Below are 22,452 nucleotides of genomic sequence, written 5' to 3'. Positions count from 1 at the left end.
ATTTTGTCACACACCGCGGCGCGGGCACGATTTTCAATTCTTTAGTTTCACTTTTGAAATTGATCATGAACAAATCGAACCGCGCGAGTGAAATATACGAGCATTTGTTCGAGGTGATCGAGTGTTTGGTAGGGTGCTGTTAGGTTCGGGGGCATTCGTTACGAAGGGCCATTTTTCCGTCACTTTCATGTCCACGCGCGGTAAAGTTATGGGCTCTTCCGTAAGTACCCTTGCGGACCAGTCGAACAATCAGGAGGTGCAAGTTCTTGCGTTCGCATTCAATTAAAACAAGTTCGTCCGGTGAGTGACCATTTTTGGACCATTGGATCCGAAGTACTGGTGAGTTAAGAATTTACCTCTGGTTTGGTTGGAGCCCGGATTGGAGGATACTTTCGATTTTCGAATTTTCGCCACTTTACACCGTGACCACTCCCGGGAGTATTTCAAAACCCATTTCGGAAGCGTTTCATGTTGAGAGACCCGTATGCCGAATGGGACTAAGATTTGGAGCTTTTATTGTGTGCCACAATTGGCAACGACTGTGCACAAAACTTCCCGGAACGAGTCTACGGCGCCTGGGGAGATGAACCGGCACGTTCCGGGTGTCAGTTTGATGTTTTCGGTGGTGTTTTCCATTTATTTGTGTTTTTTTTTACCATTTTTGGTGTTGGGATGGGAACATCGAAATGGGAATGTTTTTAATGGTCGTGATTGTTTGATGCGTATGTGCAACTGTTTCCAGTGTTTTTCGTGCTGAATCATGACAGGGTATTAATTGATTCATTAGCATAAATCATTCGATGTACTGACAGTGTCTGAAGATACATGATCGTGGTGTCTTTGTTATTCAAATTACAATACAATCTTCTAGTTGTATAAAAATATAAAAAATATTAACAATAAGAAAAAAAAGCATTTAATCTTCTGCTTTTAACTTCTTCTAGAATTTAACTAAATCTATTTTTTTTCTTTGTTGTTGCATTTCCAGATTTCTCCAACAACCCGTCGTACGAAATCTTTCGACGATCAAGCGTGGAAAGTGCATGACGAAACGGTGAACCTATCTGCAAACATTTCCGCCATATCAACCACCGCACTGGCAATTCGTTCGCCTCGGGTAGACTACGATCTGGAATCGCTGAGCAGCTCTAGAGAGCCCCGATCAAGATCGTCCGGATTGGATGAAGTGTTGGTCGCGGGCGGTATAGAAGATTTAACCAGTGATGCACATAGTTCTACTCTGAGCCGTGGTGAAGTGCGCAAAAGTCGTTCCAAAATGAAGAGTTACCTGAAACGTTGTAAGGATGTGCTAATTAGTGGTGTGGTAGGACATACGGGTAGTGTTACGTCCGGCTGTCCAAACACCAACACAGCTGAGGATCATCAGGATGTGGTAGTGTACCATGCGCAGAGTGATGAATCACAGCCAAATAGTACGTCCTGTTGGTATTTGGACGATCACTTGGTGGAGTTACGGCCGGAAGATAACCGTGAGCCATACTCCTCACTCGCTTCAGCACGGCTGAAGTCAGAGTTGGAGGAGTCGCGAATGGCCAGGGAGGCTAAGATAGATGCTGAGAGAAGTCTGGACGAGGTTGCAGTAGTTGGTGCAGATGTACCTACCGCAAATGTAACGACAATTGTCACGAATACTGCGAGTAGTAGTGTAGCAAGAATTGGAGGAACTTCCGATCAACTGCAACATTCTACAGAAAGTACATCCAATGCTGATGTATTTTCTGAGGATCCTGGCCAATCAACGACGGTAAGTAAATTAACTCTGATAACTCGGAAATCTTTGTAAAGTAATTCAAAGTATTTGGGGCTTACAAGGTACATGAATATCTTCCCTCATGCATGTCTTTTGGATTCATCTTACCGTATGTATAAGGGCTCCGTAACTCCACTGCTAATCTCAGTCAGCATTATGAACTAGCAATTCGCTTCGACAACTTCGTTAGTGAATTGGGAGAAACAGACCGCATTGGAGTTACCCGGGTGCACGGTGGGCTAGCTTTTCGGGGTTGAAGAGGTTAACAACATCATCACGGAAAGTCGTCCGATAAATAATGGGACGCCCTAGCGTTTCCCAGCACCCAGATGATGTGTTTTCTTTACCATCCTTCACCCTTCCCAACCCGGTTAACGCTTTCGCGAATTTATCTTCCGCAAACGAGGAGTACAGATGTGTGCAGCGATGGGCTCCCCACGGGTGATTAAGTGTGTGAAAACTGTGCGCCCTGGCGCGGTTGTTGTACAATGTAGTCGATATGTTCTTATTATCGATACGGGATGCGGGATAACCGAACGGTTGCCAATTCGCTGTCCATAGTAGAGACGTACCCGATCGGTGCGCACGCCTTGGCACTGTTTGCCCTCCGGGATCTGGGTGGTAGGGGGAGAAGGAATTGGGAGGCTTTGATTGTACGGGGATCTCCGAGATATGTTGAGGTGGAGGCCAAGTTTGGCTCTTCCTTACTTTGGAGCGTTTGCAACTTTCTAACCAATGCTGCCCCCGCAGCAGCATCAACGACGATAGAGTGGCAACATGCCAAGGGATGAGTGTGTCTGAGCAAAATCACAGCATGCCGCAACCATATGTATGCGTTGCCGATGGTCTCTTCTCACCGTCCGACTCGTACGAGTCGGAGCAGAATTCCGAGTGAGCAGTGAGCAAACGGCTGAAAGGTGCACACAAAACGCAATTCAAATCATTATTACCATATATGATTTGTTAGTCGAAATGGCGCCGCCGGTCCAATCGATCGGGAAGCTACTTTAAACCGTGAGCGATCCGAAAGGGAACCGGGGTGGAATCGTTTCCCAAAGCTAGCAGAGGGCATCCACGCTTCCCATCGCATGCTTTGCCGTTTCCTTATCCCGCACCGTACCCTTTTGGAACCTTTTTGAAAGAGTAAAGGAACAAAAAATTGAAAGGGATCGCCGACAATCCAATCAGCGCGCGCACACGCTGGTGGTTAGTTTAGCGTTTTGCGCATCGTTGACGGCTCCCTTCGATTCGATCGGAATCGATCGAAATCGAAAGTCCTGAAAATCTGCGTGCTGCGTGGCAGACCCGATCGAAAGTGATGGACGATCGGATCGCAGTTTGGTTTGGTTGCCCGAGTGACGGTGGCCTACCGTCAGTGAGGTTGAAAATCACTGTACGGTGGATCGGAATAGGGGGGGTTTTAGCGACGGTTTGCAGGGTGGAGAATTGGGAGAAGATTAGCATCGGCACTAACAGAAAAGGTTTCCGCGCGATCATGGCGAGCGAGAGAGATAGAGACGGTTTCGCATTGGAATTTTATGTTCCTTAGTCGTATCGATCATTGCCGATCGGTCTAGCCGATCGGAGTGATTGGCGCCCCGGTCGTGCGGTTTTGTCCCGTTTGGTTTTAATGTTTGGGGAACGCATAATTTTCACTGCATCTATCGATCGATCGGCAAAGTGTCACTTGGCAAATGAAAGTGAAAACGGTGGCAGCCATGGCTCCGCGGTACGCAGCTCCCTCGTACAACGGGCGGAGTTGTGTGAATGGGAGAAAATTCAATCAATGTTACCACTGCCCGATGTTTACCGACTTGGCCGTTCGATACAGCCTTCGTAACGGCAAAAAGGTTCGCATTAAAGGTGCACACACCGTTTGTTGGTCGATAAATTACGCACCAAACAATCACTGAATGTGTGGAGTAGAAGCATGTATGGATGGTGTAATCATTTTTCGTTCCAACCTCGAGAAGGAACTGCACACAAGACTTTTGCAGTCGTCTGTGGCGCCCGCTGAATGGTATCAATAGACGAAACGGTACGTACACATGCAATTATGCTACGTTTATCACATCGACGACGCAGTTGACATTGACTTATATCTCCCCACAACAACCACACAAGTACGGTGCCGATCCGTCCGAATTCATCCGGTGCGTTTATGTGGCGGGTTGATGAAAAATGAAAATAAATAAATTATGCTACCACGATTGGCTTTTATATCGAGGATGCGCACAGGGTGGGCAGTCAGTAGGTCGTGCGGGGGCATTTGGGAGGTACCGTACAGCACCCCCAAAAGGGAAAGTAGGTGAGTGGGTTTGCAATACTCAGTGCAAGTGCGTTAAAGCGTCCGCGCGAAACGCACAACACAAAGCACACGCGTAAGCAAAAGGGATTAAGTGAAGGAAATTAAACAAAAACAGATGAGCATGTGAAACAGTGAAATCAACCAATAAATTCGATTAAAACACAAGCCAACGGATAATTTCGGGCCAGAAGGGCGTTTGCTTCGTAATGGGCCAAAAAAAATGGAGGATGTAGAGTGATGCTCTGCCGGTGCAAAACCAAGCGAAAGGGAATCAAATGAAGAAGCAGGATGCAAATTGCATTCATTACTATTTCCACCATAAAGTGTGGTTTTTATTTTATGAAAATTGTAATTGAGTTTTGTAGTAGGTGACGGGTAGGTAGGGTTGAGAAGTAGTGCTACGGGCACTGGTGGTGAGTTGCTTTCGCTAGGAAAAGCTTGAAGTGAATAATGTACAGGAGAGTTTAAGATGTGTTACACAAAGAGGGCTTTTAAAAGGAGAAATCTGTACTTTTGGCGCGTTTTTAGCAGTTTATTAGGAGTTTATTAGTGATGAGTGTTATCATTAGCTGGTGATTTAATACATGTTTTGTCTATATTTTCATGTAACATAAAAATACGTACCATGATTCTCTACCATGTGAAAAAGAATTGAGGTAAATTTAACAATTACAGTAGAATTCTGATTACTCGTATGCTCATTGAGACTCGCTCCAAATGTTTTCTTATCCGGGCAATAGGAACATATCATTTGAATGACATCGTTGCAAAACAAAATTATGTTTGTTTTTGTCGAACTTGGGCAATTTGAGTTATTTATTCAATATTTAATCAATATTACATTTTTTTATTAATTTTACAGGATATTTCACAGTATTTTTAAATATCAACATCGTTCTTCATTTTTATTTAAACAGTTCTAAATAGTTCAAGGACTATTTTTACATTCAACTCAAGCACGTGTTTTGTTTTAATTTGAAGCAAAAATTCATGGATACGCGACAAAAATTTGTGGCTATGAGACAAAAATTGATGCACGCTGTCAAAAACAGTGGACATTTAGAGGCAACATTTAGAGGCTACGGCTTCCACGGCTGTACGGAAATTCAAGTTCAAAGATTCAAGGATTTCCAAGCTGCACGGTGGCATTCGATGGAATGTGAGAAATTTAAAATTCTTTAAAATAAAAACAATCAATTTAGAATAATATCATCAGTTTGAATGTAAGATAAAAATGGCGTTATGGTGTCAAATTTCCTACTTCCTCGCGGCACTTTCAATAATAATCTCGCATACTTACAAGCCAGAAAGATGGTTTATGCATAAATATTTTAAATTGATGTTGCCGTCTTTATGAAAACCATATTAATTATTTTTATGATGATATTCGGGACATGAATAATTTTTTTGTTATGCAAACAATATTGATGCTTAAGAGGTGTAAATTGTGAAGCATAAATTTTCATAAAAAATCGATTAATCTGTCAATGCTATTATATTCAATGCGACCTATGCAAAGTATAAGTTTGAATGCATCCAATAGCTAAGTTGGATCATATTACTTTTACTTTCACCATACTACAGTTTCTTAATGACACAAACACGTGATATCTCTTTGCAAGATTTGGAAGAAAAAAAACTACTCCGGAATGATGTAAAACCGTTCCACATCAACCTTGTTTAATCTTGTTTCAATCCTAGCAGGTTCCAATGCGCTGAATGTTTCCCAATGCAAAGGCACTCTCCACCTACTACAACCAAGATTGGGTGAACCGTTTCCGTCCTGCTTACATTTGCAGTTACATCCACTTGCGATCAGTTCGCTGTCGCTAGTTTGAAGGTGAAATCATCTAATTACGAAAGTTGCTCCACCGATCAATACGCGCGCTGCCTATCACTTATGTAAAACGTGACTCATCAAGCGACGGCGGTGAAAACGCGTCAGCCCATGTACGCGTCCTGCCAGGCTTATCCCGCCTGATTCGTTTGCTGGTCGTCCTGGCAAAAGATGCAACTAACGGTCGCGGTGCAGTTTTGCAAAATAAGCTTATGCAGGTTCGCTAAGCGCAACTAGAGCGTTCCCCAGCGCTCTCGACCAGCTTCCTGCCGTTAGTGTTGACTTTCAATGTCACGACACTGATACGTCGAGCGCTGGGTGTCAAACGGTGTACGGTTCTATGGTGCATTAGGCTGCTATCGTTCCATGGCCTGTGGTGACTTTCGGTTTTGAATAGTATTTGGCAAAAGGGTAGTGTGACATTGCGCTTTAATTCACGTCTACCGGTGATGGTTGCCAGGGGTTCACTGGTTTACGCCTTGTCCATGGAAATGTGTTGTGGAATTGAGAAGAAAATTGTAAATTGGTTTACAACTTGTTTCGGAACGTTCGGAAGTTACGGTGTGTGGATAAGACGAGATAATTAGCTATGTTTGAATCACGGATCCATTTTTATAAATTGTATCATTACAGAAATAATTGAAAGAGAATAAAATGTTTAGCTTTTGTAGACGCTGCAGAAATCCCTAACAAAACTTAGGAATGATTTAATTTAGCAAGTGATTAATTCTCGTTTTACAAACATTGGTAATGCATTCAAGATTTTAGTTAGGGGCAGCTCGGTGGTGATTTTAGTCGAATTTATTGCATAATAGATTTTAGTCGAATATATTGCATAATATTATGTTTAAATATTTAGAATAAATTAATAACTAATGTAAAACAGTTCCAAATCGATACGGAAGTCCTTTTTTATTATATTATGTTTGAAATGTAGAAATATTGCCTACATTTAGGGGCTTATTTTTATCTTCAATTAATGAAGCTAGTCTCAATTAATACAGGTACGTTGTGCAATCATTTTTAAGAGTAAGTAATTTTAAACTTGAAGCCTTTTGTAAAAGCATAACTGATGGCCTGAATGATATGCACAATATACACACCTATTCAAGGTGGATGCGCAACATAGTAGCGCGGACAGACGTGCGAACTTTAACGCGTGCGTCAGGCGCCCCTGCACGCGCCATCATTGATCTTGTCGTGGATGCATAAATCAACCGCCAGTGCACCACTCGTACAGCGCTTATCAATGGGTGTTTTGGATGAGATCGACAAAACTTCCGTTCCTGTTCCCTTAGCGCAGGGTGTACACACGTCAACTGGTCAAGCTGCCACACTGGCAAACATGCATGCTTACCCGTTATTGTCGGGAGGCCCTACAGATAAACCTACAAAGTACCATTAAAATTCACTTTCCGCACCGCATGCAAAACCACCGATTACCGATGGTGCTGCCAGGCGGTTGACACTTGGGCAATTTCACGCTGCCCTGCCCGGGTCAGCTGCCGGTTTGGTGGTGTTGGATTTGTTAATTGAATTTAAATATATTCATATGTGGCCAATAAAATTATCTGATAGTTAGCCACGGGCACAACGCGACGCAGCAGACCGTACCGTGTCCGATACGGTCAGCGATGGCTTATGCTCGCATTTTATTGCCGTTTTTTTGTGTTCGAATGCGCGATAGTAAAACTGGAGGGATGACCAAGTGGGTACGGCCACACGTTCCACTGCTTAGTGAGGATATTTTGCTGATGTCATAGTGAGGCTCGCATCCATTTATGAGCTAATCTAGTGAAGTGAGGCTTCAATATATCATTGTCCGTAGTTGGCGTCATGTTGATATGCATGTGGTTAGGAGCGGTGGTGTAATTAATTATATTATTTATGAATAAAAGCCTTTACCAATTAAGGCATGGTGGGTGACAAAAAAGCAAATATCGAATTTTACCCTAACAAAAACAGCAGTGCGGAAGTGTATGCAAAGAAAACGCAAAACCCCGTCCCGATAGTGCAGTAGTTCTGCTTGGAAAAGGTTGCTTTCTTGTTATTCTTACTATTGACACGTTCGAGAAGTGACTATTTCCTCTCCCAGGAGCATATGGACCACTGTCCAGACGATGCATGGTTTATGTTTCGTTTCGTACAATTAAACAAACCCGGAGGTAGCACGAACGAACGACTCGTCGCGACGGCAAGCGACGAACCCCGACGCTCGATGGCCTACGGTGGTCTACGGATGGCAGCATCGGTTTGGTTCAAGCATATGGTGACCCCGGTTACACGATTTCCATCCAATCCATTCGACCGGTGTATATTTTGCTAGCTTTGGGGAGTCCGTTTGTCGTGCATTTGGCGTAACCGTAGAGTCTCCTCCTAAGCCTCCCTTAGGAGGCCCTTCTTCATTTTACTCCTCATACGAGTGCGTTCACCGACGAGGTAGCGAACCGAGAGGTGTTTTATCTAGTTGTGCGATTTTTTTGGGGCGTTTAGCGGGCGTTTCCTTCAAAGCGATGCTAAGCGTTTGCCCCTTGTCGATGGGCTACTACTACCCTGGCTAAAGTTGGGGAAGGATGCGATATCGATTTTTTTTTCTTATTTTGTCTTTCACGAATGGTAGACACCGTGTGACTTATTTGATTCTAAGGTTATTGGGTGTCGAAATACGAAGTCGAGCCGGGGTCTGAGATTTCCCTTCTCCCCTTTTTCATCCTTCCCCTGTTTTTTTTCTTGCTATTTATACTATCGATGTTTCGGTAGGATGCAGCAGCCGAAGGCCCACAGGGAAGATCGCGATGTGTACGGTAGCTTTCGCTTGCAGTGAAAGTGAATCGTGCATAAATGCATAACTGGGCCCCAAACTGGGTGTACGCTGCTAGATGGCAAAATGGTGGCTGATAAAGATCAACCGCACATTGCAGAATGGAAGCAATAGGAACCCTTTTGTTTGTGGATGAAAAACGCCAAAGGGGTTTATGGTTTTGGATTGCAATTATTCAGGATTTATTCTTTCGATACGGTTGCTACAACTTTATGACGATCGAATGATATTTTGCGCTGTGTGGGTATTGATATTCAATATATGTGTTTAAAAATAAAAATTTAACTCATTCACATATATATAAATTATAATAGTGTTTATTCCAGCTTACAAAACGAGACTAACCTACGCGTCTAGTGCTGTAGCCAGACGGGACGCGTGGCAGTTTTACTTACTACTACCTATACATTTAATAGTTTCGTGAGATACGTTGTATCTCACGAATATTATAATAATTTCTATTAAGTCTAATCTTACGTATACTAACTTAACTTATATCGATCGTTTCGTATTGCTACCTAACTCCTCCCCGGGGTAGAAAAAGGACGTCCTCGGCCTGTAATTTATGAATCCAATGCAATTTATCGGTCTTTGATGCAATTCGTATCACGCTTAGCATCTTTTCGGTTCTCGTTTCCGTTAATTTTAAGTTATTTTCTTTGTTATTCAGCTCTTAATTCTTTTCTTGTGTATTTTTATATTGTAATTATCTTTAAATGTTAATTCATTATCCTTTTTTACTCTAGATAGTTTAAACGGATCACGATCCTTTGTGAGTCTTTGCGATGATTTTATGAATACGGATTCATTTTGAATGAGTTTCTTGGGTTTTTCTAAATGCTGGTATTTATGCTCGTATTTCTCTTTGTTCTTATTTAGCCTATGTTGTACCACGCTTCGTAATTTTTCAAAATTTTCTTCAATCTCCTCGGTATTCGTTATATTACGCGTATTAAATATTATTGAACGAGGTTTACATTTTGTTACCGAATGGAAAGTATTGTTGTAAATATCTGTTATTATATTGATTTGTTGTTCTAGAGTAAAAGTCCTGTATTTATCTTTTAAAGTACGGTATAGTTCGATTAATGTTGAGTGGAACCTTTCCACTGTTCCGTTAGAACTTGAACAGCTCGCGTAGTGAATTTCTATGCCTAAGTCATTTAGAAATCCGACAAAATCAATTGATGTAAATGACGGCTCTTGATCGCATACGATTGTCGATGGACGTCCGAATTGGCGAATATGCTCTGTAACAGCTGTTTTTAAATCTACTATTGTTCTTGTCTGTATTGGGATTGTATTTGCAAATTTCGAAAATGAGTCGACAATCGTTAGCCATTTTGTTTTCTTCAGAAAGAAAATATCTATGTGAATCCTATCAAATGGTGCCGCGCCAAAAAAACTTTTCCGAATGAGTTTAGGTGGATTTCGGTCGTATTTGCTTAGTTTGCATTTGTTGCAGGATTGGATAAAAGTCTTGAGCTTGGTTTCTAGGCGAGGGAAAAAATAATGTTGATAAATTTGTAATTTGTTTTCGTTAACTCCCCTATGTGCTTCCTCGTGTGTCGCCCGTATGATTCTATCTTGCTCTGCCTCGTCTTGAATATCTTCCAATAATGTGTTAGAAATAACTATTTTGAATGATTTATCAATGTCTAACTTTTTATATGTTTCCTGAACTAATTGTATTATAGAGACAGGTAATTTGATACAATTGATCACTTTAGGATTTAGTTGGTTCTTAAATATGTTAATTATATCCTGTTCTTCATAATGTGGTTTGCAATAAGTGAACCTGTAATACTTAGGAAACATTTGCTCGGAGGTGAAGCTGACTGAATCATCTATTTTAATAATTATTTGCGTTTTAAATGAATTGATTGGTTTTTCCGTACAAGGAATGAAAAAGTCATCACTAGTATCTGCGGAATGTACAGTTTCACAATCGCTTGTCGTATAAGAGTTCGGGATTTGCACTAAAACTGAGCTTGTACTATTACTATTTGAACTTGGTGCTTGATTGTTGAAATTCGCTTCATTCGGCCTTATTCTCGATAATGCGTCTGCGATGACGTTGTTTCTTCCTGGTTTATATACCAAATCGTAATCGTATTCCTCTAATACTAACTTTCCCCTAACTATTCTCTGGTTTGAATTCGTAAGTGAGTAGGTTAATGGTTGGTGATCGGTCACAAGTTTGAAATGCCTTCCATAAAGGTACGGCCGAAAATGCTTTACAGCCCAAACCATCGCAAGCAATTCTTTCTCGGTGGTAGAATATTTCTCCTCTGTCTTATTTAGTGTGCGAGATGCGTATGCGACGGGCCTATCACTTTGCAAAGTACCTTGCGATAGGACAGCTCCTATTGCGAAATCGCTTGCGTCGGTTGTAAGTATGAAATCCTTAGAAAAATCGGGATAAATAAGTATTGGTTCCATTGTTAACAATCGTTTACATTTGTCGAAGCATGCAGTTATCTCTGGTGTTATTTCGAATTCAACGTCTTTTCGTAATAATGCTGTTAACGGCTTAACTAATTTTGCAAAGTCCTTAATGAATTTCCTGTAATATCCTATAGTACCGAGGAACTGACGTAATTCTTTTTCTGTTTTAGGGGTTGGCCAGTTTTTTATAACATCAATTTTACTACTATTAGGTTTAACACCGTCTTCTGTAACTGTATGACCCAAAAAATCTACTTCCTTGCGAAAGAAGTTGCATTTACTTAATTGGATTTTCAAGTTCGCATCGCTGAGTTTTTTAAATATTTTCATTAAATCCCTTTTGTGATCTTGCAATGAACTTGAAAATATAATAATGTCATCCATGTAGACAAAACAGCAATTTCCTATTTCCTCCCTAAGAATACAGTCCATTACGCGTTGGAAAGTTGCTGGCGCGTTTTTTAAACCGAACGGCATGCGTGTGAATTCATATTTCCCTGATGTTACTGAAAACGCAGTTTTCTCGATATCTTCCTCCGCTAACTGGATCTGGTGAAATCCCGAAACTAAATCGATGGTCGAAAAGTAACAAGTTCTTCCTAGTTTATCTAGTATTTCAGATATTTCGGGGATTGGATATCTATCATTAATTGTTTTTTCGTTCAATTTTCGGTAATCTACTACCAACCGAAATTGTTTGTTTCCTAATGAATCGTCCTTTTTCGGAACTATCCACACGGGGGAAGTGTACGGCGATATAGATTCTCTGATTATTTCATCTTCTAACATCTTTTTAACCTGTCGCTGTACTTCAAGCTCGTAAACTTGTGGATATTTATACGATTTCGTATGAATGGGTATATTATCTATAGTTCTTATTTTGTGCTTAATTTTGTGTGTAAACGTTAGCGGGTTGTTTTCAAAATATAAAACTTCCTTGTTTAGCCTGATCACCTCGTGTATGGCTTGCTTTTCTTCTTCATTCAAATGATCTGTTGGTAGGGAATATTGGTCGCAACACTCCACTTCGGGTAGTTTACTTAAAGTTTGATAATCCGATCCTATTTCTACTTCATTGAAATTTATATCAGCTGAAAACGGATTACTCGTTCTTTCGATAGCTACGATCGCTTTTCCAGCTACGGCTGAATATAGGCCAGGTAATATTGTGTAATTTTTACATGCTATTTCGTCTTCGATCAAAAACGAACCGGTAGAATTCCTGGGTATCTCAATATATTGATATTTTTGTTCGCTTAAATTTAATTTGTAATTCTCTGAAAAATACTTTTTCAATTTAATTGTTTTTCTACCTACCGCCAAGGTGTTTTCTTTAATGTTTAGTCGAGCTCTCAAATCTCTTAGGCTTTCGTAACCGATAATGCCATTGAAAAATTTATGGAATTTAAATACGTAAAAAGTTAAAGGTTTCTTAATTTGAAATATATCAATTGAAGTGGATTTGTTTAGATTATGTTCGCCATTAACGTTGTTCACGCGTAATCCCTCTTCGTCTTTACACTCATCTAAACAAACGTTTTCGGGTGCAATGTAATTCTTATTTGCTCCGGTGTCAATTAAGAATTTTAGTTCGCCGTCTGTAGTGTGAATTGATACGTATGGTATGAAATTATTGCTATTCACTGCCCGCTTTAACTTGTTTCTTGAAATAGTAGATAAGTTTACCTCATGCACAGCATCCGCATTTTCGCAGTCTTGTTCATCGTCGCTGCTGTCACGCTGATGGCACCTTTCAGCGTGTTGGTTCTTGTAGTACCTTTCATGCGTTCCGTTGTGTGCGTTTATCTGCATCCTAGAAAGTTGCGTCTTCATCGAAACATCCCTATCGGATGATGGCTTTGATTTTGTTGAGGCTGTATGCGTGTTATCTGTATTTTTCCATCTTTCGGCGGCGTGCTTTGATGATTTATAGCGTCCAGAAGCTTGATCATAATTTTTATATTTACCGAAATTTGAACTGGTGTTTGTATTATTTCCGTTACTGCTTTTAGCTGTTTCTAGCTTTGTTCGATAAGCAGCATTAGAGTATTGCTCGGTTATCTCCAACGCATCCTCCAGCGTTTTGGGTTTGAAGCTTCGCACATACATGGATAAATTACAGTCCAACCCATCGATAAACCTCGTTAATGTCAGCAGGTCAAGCAAGTTACCTATGGCTGGCAACGAATCTTTGTATTCGTCCATCATAGCGGCCGATGTCCTCATGGATGTTTGAATAGATTTTACGTTCTTATAGAACTCTGATATAGACTTTTTTCCTTGTCTAGCATAGAATAAGGAATACATGTGCGTCGCTAGATCGCGCTTGTTTCCATATGTGGTCGTGATTGCCTCTTTGATTTCGGGCCATGTGTTCGGGTTGCCCGCTGCTACGAGCACTTCTTTTGCTTCGCCTTTTATTTTACTCTTCACCGTTCGGATGATTTGTGCGTAGATGGGCTGACCGACGAAGCTTTCGTAGAGGTTAAGTGTCTCTTCTGTATCTACGAGCCATGCGTTTGCCAATGATTTATTCCCATCGAAAACAGCAATGTGTTTAACCGGATCAGGGATAGACAACTTCAGCAATGGATCGTTGTAATTAGTATTTAATGTCGTTATGCTGTTCATCAACACTTGCTGGTTTAATGTAAGCAACTTCACTTGCTCCATTAATTGTCCTACGTCGGGCTCCATATTTCTCCTCCTGTCGAATTCTTTAGCACGTTTATCCGACACTTTGAACGTTAGTAAGGTTCTTTTTCTCACTCGATCCTGCTATTGCCGCAAATCGGCTGATATACGCTCAGCGACCGAAAACTCGGGACAACAGATGCCTCGTGCGTGGGCTCGGATTACACTTGTGAGAACCGTCGACTGCGCCAATTATAATAGTGTTTATTCCAGCTTACAAAACGAGACTAACCTACGCGTCTAGTGCTGTAGCCAGACGGGACGCGTGGCAGTTTTACTTACTACTACCTATACATTTAATAGTTTCGTGAGATACGTTGTATCTCACGAATATTATAATAATTTCTATTAAGTCTAATCTTACGTATACTAACTTAACTTATATCGATCGTTTCGTATTGCTACCTAACTTATATTTAGTAGTTGATCATTTGCGTTGTCTGAACCATCACCATCCAGTAGCGTTCCAATAAATTACAAGGAAAAGCATCGCATCTTGTTTGTGTTGCATTGTCACCAAATAGTATTGAACAGAAGAAAAAGCATTAAAATACCGTTCGTCTAATAGGGTTAAGAGCATTAAGCCGTGCTAACAATCGGGGTGGCAACCGAATGGAACAAAATTAATGATATCCAGAAGTCTCCCAAGGCGCACCCAACAGTGTGTGGGGCCATCTTCTGTATGAAATTTTTCTCCGGAATTTGTACCCTTGTTCGAATGCAGCTACCGAAATCCCTCAAAAAGATGCTTTTGCTCCAAACGGACGCAAGGTATGTCCATAAAATTCCCCCGTTTCTTCAGCATGCCCTAATCGATCGAATGGAACGCGATGCACCGTTCGAGATATTCGGCCTTCCGGAGGGTACATTATCGATACGATGAGAATTAAAGCTCTTTTGGTTGTGTTTTTGAATGTGAAACTGATATTTATGTACAAAACTCAATGGGTTTTACACTAACCAACCGAAAATCGAGTGCAGTGTGACAGACGTGAACATGGACATTTTGAGAGATTCTTGGAAATGCTTTGGAACTAATTTGGAAACAGTTCCCACGATCCATTCTTGTACACCTCTAGTGGTAATCTTATATAACAGTTATCTTCTGTTTTATTGGCTCTAGATTTATAAATTATATTATCAATTACATTACATTGCAGAATATTTCTCATATAGCTCAGCGTTTCTAAGACAAACGGAGCATATAGAAATATTTCTCAGATAATCGCCAATAAACGGGTAGAATCAATTTAAAGCTCATAAATAAGCTAAACATTACACTCGTAGCAAGTCGTAGCATGCAAATGAAAATTAATATTTGCCTTTTCCCAGCAATATCGCTTCATCGCAGGGATTTAAGTGCAAATCCCATAAATCGCCACCGAAGGTGATCGCCCAATTGTGGTAGCATTTGCTGTGAAACTGCTTTTGCTCGAATTGCCGTCGGTTTAGTGTTTGTTTTCCCTTCCGTAGTTTTATTTTGCTTTTCCAACTCCCGCTCCCGAAGGGGAAAATCCGTACCCGGTTCCGTCTGGTTGGTAGCATGGTAAGTTTTCTCACCGTTTCCTGATGATTGTTTTTAGCCCTTATTGACATACTATTATTGTTATTATTTTCCTTCGTTCGCTTATTAATCGATTTTGCTAGCATCTTAAATGCCAAAACAAGAGGCACAGTATGGGGAGAACAGAAACACCCGTAAAACCCTTTACGGACCAGCACCCGAACCCCCGAGGGTGTAGCGGGCGTGTGTTTTAACGGTGGTGGATACGAATCGAGCAAAGATCGAGAACGAAACGTGAGCTGGTTGGGGTCAGTGTAGAAGGCAAGGGGGGTGTAAGGGGAACGGAGAGGGAGAAAGATAGAGAGTAGAAAACGAATGCTGTTGTCTGTAAATCATACACATTGCACCCTTTGGCGACACAGTTTTACTGATTTCTTTGTGATATTGCGACCCTTACCAGCTCGTCCGTATTTGATGGGTTTTGTGTAAGTGTTTTCCCCCGTCCTCGTATAGCGTACCACTAGAGGTGTATGGATTATACTGCTCTTGTTGGCTGTGTCTTTGCCGATCGTTACATTATCGATCATCGTACCGGTTTGGGTTTTGTGCAGTAACTGCACCACATGCAGCAATTATAGTTTTCGCCTGCCACAAAACGGGTGAAAATTTGGCCTAAAGATCTTGGCACTGTTCACTGCATCTACCGGTGGGATAGGGAGGATTATCTCGTCCCCTTTCGGAGACTTCTTATGTAGATGCGAGGTTGAGAGAACGAAGCGATCAGGCGGGTATCGTATGTGGCACCAATAAAATATAAAACAAAGTTGAGTCGTGATCGGCGTGAAATAGAAATCCACACGTTGTTAAGCCATCAATAGCGTCAATGGTGTCGGCTGTTTGAAACCCATTTTTTCTGTTAGATTTTCCACCCTGTGGAATGTCGTTTCGATGCAATAGATCATACGTTCCACGGGTACTTAACTGTCACTAACGACTGGTGGTTTGTCAGAGAGAAAATTCCTTTTCCAATGTTTCATCCCATTTTGCAACACCAAAGCCTGTGGCGGTGTGTTTGAGCAACAGGAGGAATAAAAATGCGGATGGATCGATTGCACCCCACGAATCAGGGATCGTGTTGTAAAACTTTGCACCGATGAAGTGGAAATGGCGTTTGTTCTGAATGCGTGTTAAGTGGATTTAGGTGTTATAAAAATATTTAACAACATCGCAGCATGATGATGGAGTTCCAGTGAAGTTACAGTGGTCGACAAATGTAAATACACATATCGAAAATTGTTGCTGAATTAGAACCATATTGAAGATTGATGGAAATTGGCAGATAATTCTTCAAATTGTAGAAATTTTCATTAAATATAATGAGTGTTAATGATCCTTCTAAATCTGATACGATCAACTGTCTCAGATACCTTAGGCTTATGCATCCGTATCGACTAATAGAACTATAAGATCGACTATAAGAACTAAATCGACTTCTTAATAGTTATTAGTTTTTCCAATTTTCCTAAAGAGAATCCAATCATCGTCATTCCTTAATTCTTCAATGTTTTTGAATCCATTGAAAAAACAAATAATTATTATGCTCAAGCCGTAAACTATTTACATATTTATTAGTAAATGGTTTTATTGTTGTTTTTGCTCCAAAAAGTTTGCCGACCACTGAGCTAGTAGTAAGATGACGCTACATGTTGTTTTGTGATAATTATGCAATTCGAGGCACTTCTCTCGAGTGCATAGAAATTTCATTGAAAAAAAAATCCTCATTGGACGATGGTTCATATTTTCTCATTTGAGAACATGTTTGAGCAAATGAGGTGAAAAATCCGATGCATTGGTGTGGTTGCAATCGAACCATTCTCCGTTACATTTGAAGATGAGTCGCACGATCGACTGTTGTACTTTGCACTAAAATGAAAAATGCCGTCCAGCGCAAAGTACGATCATGGTAAACGGGCGAAGCAGATGACCCTTTCAAAACTGACCTATTTCCGGTTATTTAAAGCAAAAAAATCTCTCATCTTTTGACGCTTTCCAGACAGTGTACCACTCGAAGGAACGCGCCACTGATTAGCGTGTCGCGCACGCTGGACGGCACTTTCACGATGAGAGATGTCTATTGACGGTCACTCACTCGTCCAATTCCACCAGCCCAACAACATCGTAGCGGAAATGTAAAACCGATTGAGTATCCGTACACGCTTGTCCAAACATGGCCCTGATTCGATCGATTTATTGCTACATCTGCAGCAGAATGCACTTGAGCTGATGTGAGCTGCGGCACCGTGGAAATGAGATCTTCTCGAGATGCCCACTTCAGAACGATTGGTACTTGGTCCGAGGTAGCAGTGGTGGGAAAGTGCAGTCCGAAACAGCATGTGTCCAGCTGTGTGTTGGTGTGTGGGAAACATCGAAAGTAAAACCATGTCTCTGTACGCCCACCCAAAATGAAATCGAAAATCTCGGACAAAAGGTATTCGCGATTCGGCGCACACACCGTTGTCGTTATCGGTTCCGTTCAATCATTTAATGCACGCCGGTCTCCTCCCTCACGCGTTGGTTACACCGCATCTGTGAAGGCGCCGACGATTCCAAAAATCGTTTCCAATGTCAACGAACCTGGTGTGTGTGTGTGTATCTTGGTGGTGGAATCTCGCCGAGTAGGTGGGTTCCAAACATCGACGGCGCACACTGGGCGACGCGCCAGATTGCGTGCAAAACTCGTGACTGGGTCAATGGGTAATCGTGTGCCAGCGGAACAATGCACGGCTTTTAACACGTTTTAAGTTAGCGCAAAAAAAAAGAATAAAAACACACTCACAAAAGGGACACTATTCTCGTTTCGGAACACTATACAGCCAAAGGTAACAAACCATTAGAAACCGAGACGATCTTCCTGTTTCGCGGGTTTCCCCATTCCGATGTGCGGGTAGCGCCGGGTGGTTTTCCATCATTGGGAGGTCTCCCTTGTATGGGGTGTTTTGTGTTTCACTTTTCTTCCGGGCGAAAGAAGGGTGCTTTTGGGCAGGCGCAAAATGTTACAATTCGTGCAGCCGCGACTGGGAACGATGCGATATCACACCTGTGGGACGGAGAGTGGTTTTTGATTTGTCGATACGGCAAAGCGATGAAAACGTTCGACTCGAACCCGTTGTCATCGATTGGTGGGTCGTTGAACGGGCGAAAGTTTTTGTTTTCCTTTGTGTGGGGGTAGGGAAATATTTGCATCGATGTTTCGGATTAGCATCTTTTGCGCTATTATGATATTGTCTTAATCTTGTCAAAACTGTTCTTCAATAAGCGGTGATCAATAGATATAAAAAATGATTTTGCACGACTTGTGAGTTTGTCGCTTGGATAAAAATAAATAAATTTAATCTTCTCTCTAATATGTGTTTGTTTCAACAGTAAATTATTTTATATTTATTTTTCTATACGTGGTTTTCAACTTTTTTTCAAAAAATTACATCGAAACGATCGCTTAAGATAACATCAGTTTATAATATTTGAGTTGATGGAGATAGCATGACATATCCTTGTTTATTTTGACAGATACCTTCTTAAGATTAAGAATTAATTCTTGAATAAGATCTTTGATTCGGAAAATGAAAGTAACTCCTCAGTCTTAGTAGGAGGTGTGCCCGTCGAGAGAAATTTGAATAGAAATTAACAAAAATTCTAGAAAGTCAGCAAGATTCTAGAATTACTTGGAAGCATTCTAGCTTAACTTGAACGTTATCCTAAAATGATTCTGGATTTATCAGTGGAATTCAAATTCCCTGGTAAACTGAAACAAAGATTAAACTATAAGATAAAAAACCTCTGTTAAGGATATTTTTTCCATTTTATACCAAGAACCAGGAAATTCAGTGTAACTGTCGGACTGTAATATGTAGTTTGTACACCTACTGAAATTCTTTACGTCCAGACATTGCTGTAGGATTTATGTCGTTGCTTAAGTGGTTGATTTGGTGAACATTCTAATAGCAACAGGTATCTAATCAAACGTATCATACACGCTATGCACCTACACGTATCGGTTCTGTGCAAGCCATCATGTACGCTCATGACATGTGCATACCATTATGCTGTCCACTGTCTTTTGTAAGTGCACGCGAACACAGCCACCATCGGATAGTGTGGCATGATCGAACCGGCCGGTTATTTTTTTTCTCCACAATTCCGAGCAGACTGTACATTCCACTGCCAACTCCTTCACCAGACACGTGTGTCATATACGGTTCGCAAACAGAAACGGTACAACAGCGCGAAACGGTTGATCTTGACCCATAATGGGTGGCGGTAAAACAACCTGGCCGCCGGCTTCTGCCCCGCCCATTGTCCACGTATGGTCACGATACAGGTAGCAACTGCAACTGCACCAATTTGGTACTGTTTTACCACATGTGCGCACATGCTACTACTACTTCTGTTGTGTGTTGGACGAATGGATGAGTGACTTGTTGCACCAGGCAGTTATCCTTTTTTGGAGCATGTGATGGATTCGGAAGACTCAATCAAAAATCGAAGGGCAACAAAAATTCGTGTAATTGATACAGTTCCGCATGTAAATGTGGCAAAAAAACTGAGTAACGTGCGTAGTTGTGTTCTTCTTTCTACGCTTAAGCGGTACCATAACGGTGCGTGTACACACAGGACGGCTACAGCTTTCTTTCCGTGTCCCAAAAAAACCCGCGACGGATGTTTTTGCGTCGACCTACAGCTCGAGGAGGGTGCGTATGATGATGAACCTGATTTTATAATGAGTACGGTCGCTTCTGCTACAGTGCATCGGTGCTGCATCTAGACAATTCCCGACCCCCCAAAAGGCGGTTGATTGCACTGAGAAAATGCCCGTTTTTGGAGCAGGTTGCTTTCGATTTCACTTTGTCGCAGCGAATGGTTTGTGATGATTTTTATTGTAATTTAATTGCGGCTTGATGTTCGGTTGCGAGTTCTACGTGTCCAGCTGGGAGCTTTTGTTTCATCATGTTTTATATGCACTTTCCGCTCCAGTGCTCGTGTTTTGGAACCTTGCCGACACCAAAGTCGGTAGCCGGTTTTTGGGGCAAGGGTGCTACTTTTAGCATCCTTTCGGGGGGGGGGGGGGGGGTTTATCTTTTGCCGCTGTGCGCTGTTGTCGTCCGGGAAGTAATGCCCGGTAAAGCCAGTAACGTAACGGTCGCTGTCCCGAAAGGTGACGAATGGTTAATAGCGAAAGTGTTGAGTCAATTATGGCAGATCCATAATTCTGTTTTTGCTCTGGTGTAACTTTCGAACGAAAGCGAAACGCGGCCTGGACGGATGGAACCTTAGTTTCGGTACCGTTTTGTGGGGCAAGATTTGGCATACGGCGGAGTGCTCCGTGTGGAGAAAGTGAAGCGAGGTGCGTTGGGAGTTTGAAGGAATAGCCACAGGAGTGCTTTTCGAATTCCCTAAAGTTCGATCGTGTTTCGCGGGTGTTTTTTGGGGTGGCCAACTAATTATAACAGCAAGGAAAGCGTCTAAACTAACCACTTTTAACCAATGCGCTGTTGAACATTACCCGTTGTAGCATCGAAGAGATAGGGAGTGAAGTAACTGGGGCTTTTTTCTCGCGTTTGTTTTTCTGCACACAACTCTGCTGCTCGCTTTAACTTCTTTCCAAACTCCCGACGGGGATAAAACCTCCCTCTTCCTCCCGAGAAAGGGAACGCGTTTGCGATTTATGCGATCGATGTGCAAGAGTGTTGTGGCGATGTTTTACATTTTGCAACATACATCTGATACCGGTTGGTGGTGGTAGTGGCGATTGCAATGCATATATGTGTGTGATGCTACATTTTTTTCCCGCTGTATTTTTCCCTTCGGTAATGCTTCTCTTTAGCCGGCAGGCAGGTTGCAGACGAGTAGGGAAGTGAAAAATCACATGATCGGCGATATCGCGACCTGAACGATCGCCACCGTCGATTGCCGTTGTCGTCGTCACCGGTCCCAGCGGGAGAACACTCTGTGCTCTGCTGCCCCCACTAATACACACTCTTGCGCTAGTTAAATACTGACACTAAGGAGTTTTTTTTCGGGAAGGCAACATTCTTGCTGCCAGATTGTATAGATCGATCCGCATCGATTTGAAAATTGAACCGGCTGGCCAAGCCCGTCCCACGAAGATGTTGAGTTCGGAAGGCTTATTTCGATAGTCGCATTTCGCGTGGGAGGATTAAAGCCCCAATGCTGATCGGTAGGATGACAAGTGGCAACCAGTTGTTGCAGTTTCCCGTTGCGGTTGTTGCATTCCTGCGTTTTGTGGTGTTTTGCTGCCTTGCTGTTGTTTGCTCGTGGCGTGCTCATAAGGCTGGGGTTTGCAAAAACAATTTATCGACATGTCGACAAGGTCTGCGTCAGGTTGATATTCATGTGTGTATGCGAGGGTGCAAATGCATGGTGGTCGTAAGTGGCGACTTAAATGATCGAGCAAAACGCAAACTTTTCTTGAGGTATTTTTAGGAAAATATTTTCAATGAGATGGTGGAAAGCTAAATTACAAAAAATATGTACAATTGTCTGCTTAATAGCTGTTTAATTTTTCAAAATACATCTTAAATTATTTATGCAATTTTTGAAAACTAAATTGGGGCGGCTCGGTGGTACATGTGATAAACGGCGCTGACCCACACGGCAGGACTGGGGTTCAAATCCCATCCAGACCGTCTCCCCATAGCATGGACTGAATATCCTGCTACGTGGTAAAATAAGTCTTGTTACGGCCAGGGTCTCTAACCGAGCAAAAAAAAAAAACTAAATTGAACGAAGATGTGTAGTCAGCAAGTTATAATGAATGGTAGCGTAAATTTTCCTTTCCTTGGAACTTAAGTTCTTAGGGCAAATCCCAAAGTTACAGCAAAAAAAGTTGGCTCATCTTCATGAAAAATTCATATCGTCAATAGGGAGTTCAAACATTTGTTAAAATTTAACAAGTAGGTATTTAAAATCATTCGAACGTTACAAAAAAAAAATCACATATTCCCAAGAATTCAATTTTTCCCATCTTCATCATCATTTCCTTTTTAGCAAA

At 41.7% G+C, this 22,452-nt stretch overlaps 1 protein-coding gene across 2 annotated transcripts in view; it reads left to right on the top strand.

The window, feature by feature from the left end:
• LOC125767863 (uncharacterized) overlaps nucleotides 1–22,452 on the top strand; it is a 267,326-nt gene that overhangs the window by 32,186 nt on the left and 212,688 nt on the right. For both annotated transcript variants that reach the window (XM_049434793.1, XM_049434794.1), the window contains exon 2: nucleotides 989–1,765. In XM_049434793.1, coding sequence (XP_049290750.1) covers nucleotides 989–1,765 — 777 coding nt within the window. The remainder of the gene's footprint in view (nucleotides 1–988; nucleotides 1,766–22,452) is intronic.

The sequence above is a fragment of the Anopheles funestus genome, chromosome 3RL (genome assembly GCF_943734845.2).
Source record: "Anopheles funestus chromosome 3RL, idAnoFuneDA-416_04, whole genome shotgun sequence".
NCBI lineage: Eukaryota > Metazoa > Arthropoda > Insecta > Diptera > Culicidae > Anopheles > Anopheles funestus.
Note: the sequence above shows the minus strand (reverse complement) of the source record. Positions and strands in the feature narration are given on the sequence as shown.